The sequence below is a fragment of the Petaurus breviceps genome, unplaced genomic scaffold (genome assembly GCF_028583685.1).
Source record: "Petaurus breviceps papuanus isolate PSGF00001 unplaced genomic scaffold, PetGlider_PUasm1.0 186, whole genome shotgun sequence".
Taxonomy (NCBI): Eukaryota; Metazoa; Chordata; class Mammalia; order Diprotodontia; family Petauridae; genus Petaurus; species Petaurus breviceps.
The window spans coordinates 21,976,099-21,981,611 of record NW_027185798.1 but is presented as its reverse complement, the minus strand read 5'-3'; the positions used below and the strand labels follow the sequence as shown (position 1 = coordinate 21,981,611).

General features: G+C 51.9%; 1 protein-coding gene across 4 annotated transcripts in view; it reads right to left on the bottom strand.

Annotated features, from left to right (window-relative positions):
- Positions 1–2,516: 2,516 nt before the first annotated feature.
- Positions 2,517–5,513, bottom strand: part of FLOT2 (flotillin 2) — a 23,235-nt gene continuing 20,238 nt past the window's right edge. For all 4 annotated transcript variants that reach the window (XM_069089779.1, XM_069089778.1, XM_069089781.1 and 1 more), the window contains 4 exons: positions 5,200–5,414; positions 4,727–4,910; positions 4,239–4,388; positions 2,517–4,112 (listed from right to left, as the gene is read on the bottom strand). In XM_069089779.1, the coding sequence (XP_068945880.1) occupies positions 4,074–4,112; positions 4,239–4,388; positions 4,727–4,910; positions 5,200–5,414 (588 nt within the window). In that variant the 3' untranslated portion in view covers positions 2,517–4,073. The remainder of the gene's footprint in view (positions 4,113–4,238; positions 4,389–4,726; positions 4,911–5,199; positions 5,415–5,513) is intronic.

Here is a 5,513-nt window from a genome sequence, read left to right as displayed (position 1 = left end):
CATTTTCCCTTGAATTTGAAGGATATGGACATTGTTAGTCATCTTTTTTTTTTTTTGCTTTTTGGAGGGCAATTGGGGTTAAGTGACTTGCCCAAGGTCACATGGCTAGTTTTTGTGTTAAGTGTCTAAGGCCGGATTTGAACTCAGGTCCTCCTGACTCCAGGGCCAGTGCTCTATTCACTGCACCACCTAGCCACCCCTAGTTAGTCATCTTTTAAAAAAAAAAAGATTTTAATTCTGAATTGCTTTCCAGAATGGTTCGACCAATTCTTGGGTCCAGTTATTAGTATGCCTGCCTTTCTACAGCCCCTTCAAAATGGACTATTTCTAAATAGTGTGAAGTGCAGCTGTTCCTTATCTTAGAGGCAACATAGTGTTGGATTTGAAGTGAGAAGGCCAGGGTTCCATCGATTCCTAGTGATGTGACCTCAGGCAGGTCAATTCATCTCACTGAGCCTCAGTTTCCTCATTTGCAAAATGGGGATAATAACACTTGCTCTGCTTACTTTGCAAAGCTGTCACATGGAAAGTATTTTATGATCTGTAAAGGGTTCCCATCAATAAGCCCAAGGAATTCACAGAATTTGGAGGCCATCCGGTCCAATCAAGCAAAAATCCACTCTAAAATAACTTTGATGAATGGTCTTGTCCTCCTCATCCCCGTTAGATCTTCAATAATGGAAAACCGTTCACTGTCCCTCAAGACAGCCAGTTCCACTTTTGAGCAGCTCTCATTTTTATAAGATTTTTCCTTATATGGAACTTAACTCTGCCTTTCATCAGCCTCTATCCATTGTTCCCAATTCTGCCCTTTGGGGCCAAACAGAAGGAATACACTTCACTCTTTTTTCACTATAAGCCTTTTTGCCTGGACAGGCACCCCCAGCCAGCACCTTCAGTTGGTTATCTGGTGGCAGCCTTCAGGACCTTCACTTTTCTCAGCACCTTCCTCTGGATATAGTTTCCGAAAGCACAGCACTCAGAATTGAACACAATAATACACGTGACGGGGTGATATGTTGAATCTCCCTCCATTTTGGGCACTCTATATGTTTCTGTTTCTATATCCTAGAATAGTTAGGGTGTTTTGAGTTTCCACTGCTGACTTGTGAAAAAGTATTTTTATTGACATCTTTTTTTTACATCATCTTCATTTCATAATATATTTCACCAGTCCTACCTTCCCCAGCAAAACATCCTTTAAGAATAAAAAATGAGACAAAAAACCTAATACATCAACTGAGTCTGAAAGTCCATGCAGTGTGCCACAACTGGCATCATGTCCTACCTTGGCAAAGAAGGGAGGGCAGTTCATTGTCCGATCTCTTCTCGAGGTCAAGGTTGTCATTATAATTACACAACAAAGGTGTTTTTTTTTTTAACTCTACTTTTTGTCGTGGTTTTTGTGACTGTAGCTTTCCTGGTCAATGTTTCCCCATGCTTGTCCATATTTCTCGTAGCAATATTCTATGCACCACATGTCCATACTATAGTTTAGCTAGTCCCCAGTGGATATATTTTTTCCCTTTTCTCCCCCAGTTCTTTGCTATAACAAAAAACCTATAAATATTTTTTTGGGAAAATGATGCCTTTGACTTCTTAAGAGCATACATTTAGGAGTGAGATTTCTAGGTTGAAGGATAAGGACATCTTTTAAAAAAAGATTTTAATTCTGAATTACTTTCCAGAGTGGTTTGACCAATTCTTGGTTCCAGTTATTAGCATGGTTGCCTTTCCACAGTCCCTTCAAAATAGACTATTTTCAAATAGTGTGGACTTTGCCAATTGGCCTTGAGCAGAAACACTTTGTATTTTAAATTATTAATGTTTTGGAAGGATCTTTTTTTTTTTTAACTTGCTCAAGGTTACCCAGTCAGTTATTTTTGTGTGGGTGTGGCGGAACCGATCCCAGGTCTCCCGACTCTGGGGCCCGCGCTCTTACTCACTGTGCCACCTGGCCGCCCCAGGAAGGATATTTCTTATGGCTAAAAACGTATTTTCTTTTGAAAACTAGTCAGCGTCATCCTTTGACCATTTATCCATTGTGGAATGGTTCTTGGCCTTTTTTTAGTTCTTTACAGATCTCATCAGTGATGTTTGATTGTTGTTTTCTTTATTGTCAGCTTCTCTTTTATCTTAAACTGATAATTTATGGAAGGCTTTGAATCGAACACAGTATCATTTCTTTTGTGACTGCATCTATCCTGTTCTCCTGTGGATAGGTTCCTAATCCTCTTTTAATTTTCCAATACACATTGTTGACTGTAAGTCGGCAGTCTATCAAAATTTCACTTTTGTATAAGGGGTGTGTTATCATCCCTCTTAAATCATTCCTTCCTTCATAGTGAATTTCAAGGCATTGCCCTAGGCACCTTGACCTTTCTCCTCTAATTCAGTCATTCACTTAATAGGCTCTTGCCCTCTGGTGGACATAGTGGGAAACAGCAGTAGAAGCTTCACCTGACCTGACCCGTTTTCCACCCTTCCTGCCAGCACAGAGGACAAAGCACAGCCAATTGGGTGCAAGGAGTCTTTATTATACCGGAGGGAAGGGGGCAGGGTCCAGGCCAAACATGCAGCATTCACATGCAGAGACAGTGATGTGACATAGGCCAGTAGCTTGGGCAGCCTTAGGGATACTGGTCCCCCATCCATGTAGGGTTGAGCCCATGCCCAGATGGGATGTCCACAGCACTCCATGCCTTAGGCCAACTTCTTCCATGCTCCCAGCTTGTACCCTCTTCAGCTCAGCCCACGAGACACCTGGTCTAGACTCTGGCTGACCAGGGTGACCATCCTTCTTTCCACCTTCTCTCTTTCAGCTGAGTGATGGTTCAGTGATCCTAAGGGCAGCTCTCAGAACATACAAGCTGGGAGGAACTTTGTTTTCTATGACAGGCTCTTGAGAATCAAGCAGAAGGGACAATAACATGGAACCAGGGACGTGTCCCGTGGAAAGGTTAGAGTAAGGTGGCATGAGAAACGTGGAGGCCTGGACAAAGGGCAGCACCTAGGGCCTAGTAACACCAGAATCTGCCCAGTGGTGGCACATCCCCATCCACCCACTGGGATGTAGACTACCCATCACAAAGGGTCGGGAGCTTAGTCTGCTACCCTATTCGGCGGCCCTTCTCTGGGCAGGCAGTCCTGGGGTTCTGGCTTCTCTGCTGGGTTTAGCCCAAGAGCTAAACTGGGCAAACTTGTACCTTCAGCCAGTAAGGGAACCTTCCCCTTCTGCCTGCTCCATGCCCCCAGGGTCATGCCCAAGCAGGAGGCAACCCTGAGTTAGGAGGGAGGACATGCACACTGGCCCAGATAGCCTCCTTCTATTCTTGGCACAGTATTGGGCAAGGTGAAGCCCTGCAGAGGATGGGGGCAACCTGACCCTCCCTTTGGCCTCCCGACAACCCACGCCCAATAATGGATTCTGGCAGCTGGAGAAACAAAAGGCATCTCCACTGTCCTCCTGGGGAAAGGAGAGATTGTAGTAAAATGTGGTTTGATAGGTGAGTCAGAAGAGGCTACACAGAGGAACCAGGGGCCCCATCACAGTGCTCCCTGCCCTGGAGGGCTGACTGGAGTGGGAGGGTGCAGGGCCAGGGGATGTCTAGGGAAGACAGCCCAGGCTGGTGGTGGCTTCCCATGAACATGGCAGAATGACTCAAGGCCTCCCCACCCCAAGTCACCCTCCTCCCTTGTGCCGTGCTCTGGTGAGTGCCACAGGGTGGACAAATGGACGGCCAAGGAACTTCAAGGCACCAGGATTGTGAGGAGCAGGCAGGCTGCTCCCCAAAGACAGACAGTGATTGCAAACATCCTTAGCTTCAACTATGATTGATGGAGGTCAGGAGAGTGTGCAAACAGACACAGGAGACAGGGAACAGAGCTGGAGCAAGAGGCCAAGAGGTGGAGAACAGAAGAGATGAGAGGCAGAGGACAACATGACAGACTGATGTGGCCAGGCTGGGTGTACTCCCAGCCCTGACAAAGTCAGGCACCAGAGTCAGCAAAACTTCCATTGTCCCTTGGGAGGAGAACCTTTGTAGGGGGGGGGGGGGCTGGGCCAGGCCTCCTCAGCCCTGAGTCCCCGCTGCCTTCTGGACCAGAGGGATCTAGGGAGAGAATGAGGCGCTTCAGGGAGACTGTCCTCCCTGGGCACCCTGCCCCTCCCTGCCTGGGCCCCTTGTCCTCCTCCCTGGGTACCCCCCCCACCTGGGCCCCTTGTTCTCCTGCCTCACCTTGGACAGGTCCACCCCAGTGAGAGCGTGAACGGAGGCCGGCAGCTCCGCCAGCAGGCGGGTCACTTCACTAGTGACCTTACTGTTGTCACCACTGAGCACCACAACCTCGTCCACCTTGGTCAGTGGGGCAGCCACTTTGGCAGCAATCTAGACCAAGAGGGTCGGGGTTAGAATGGGAACGTCCAGACTCGCCTCCGAGGGGTCTGCTTCCTCTTCTCCCTCTCCCTTCAAAACCTGCGTCCCTCCTACGCTGAGCCTGGACAGAAAGGCCCCCAAACCCCGCTTCCCCTGCTTTGGCATTGCTGGGGAGTGGGCAGTGCTGCAGAGCCCCATCCAGCCGTGCCCCGGGGGGACTGGCTGCCCCTGGACATCCGCCACTCCCCCTGACGATGCTCTGGGCTTCCTCTAGAGGGGTCCAGGTCCTCCAGGTCTCCCCACCCCCACTGCCTGCACCGCTGGGAGCCGCTGGGGTTGGGCCCTCTCACCGCGGGGAGGGCGTCCAGCACAAGGGACAGCTTGGCCGCATGGCCGTACTGCTGGTAGGCCTCAGCCTTGAGCTTCATGCGCTCCGCCTCGGCCTTTCCCAGGGCCTCGATCACCATGGCTTCTGCCTCCCCTATCTTTCGAATCTTCTCTGCCTCAGCCTGGGCCAGGAGGACCTTCTTCACCCTGGGGGGAGGGGAGGAGAGGTGTCAGAGCCACCCCAGCCCGATGGGGGGGCGTAATCTCTCTCCCCCATTAGGATGAGGGTGGGGCAGGGCCTATTCCCCCCCCCCCCCCCCCCCCCCCCCAGGCCCCCCGAGGGGGGGGGGGGGCCTCCCCCCCCGTCGGGGGGGGGGGGGGGGGGGGCCCTCCCCCCCCCCCCCCGCCCCCACTGTCAGGCCCTCAGATGGGGGGCAGTGGCTCCCAACCCAGCTTGGGAGGGGCTTCAGGGTGGTCCCCCCCACCCCGCCCTCACTTCTCTCCCTCCGCGATCTGCTGGATGCGGTGGGCCTCTGCCTCCGAGGGCTGCCGGATGGTGGACACCAGCTCCTTGGCCGTCCTCAGGATCTCCTGTTCCTCCACATCGATCTGCTTCTTCCTCTGCACCACCTCGATCTCCAGCTCCTCCTGACGGATCTTCTGCTGCTCCTTGGCGGCCTGGAGCTCATAGGCCAGCTGGGCCTCGGCCGTCTGCGCGGGTAGAGGGCGCTGGACCGCAGTCCTCCCCGGCCCAAGCCCTGCACAGCACCCCACTCTGACCCTTCCATGGCCCCCCCCCCCCCCCCCCCC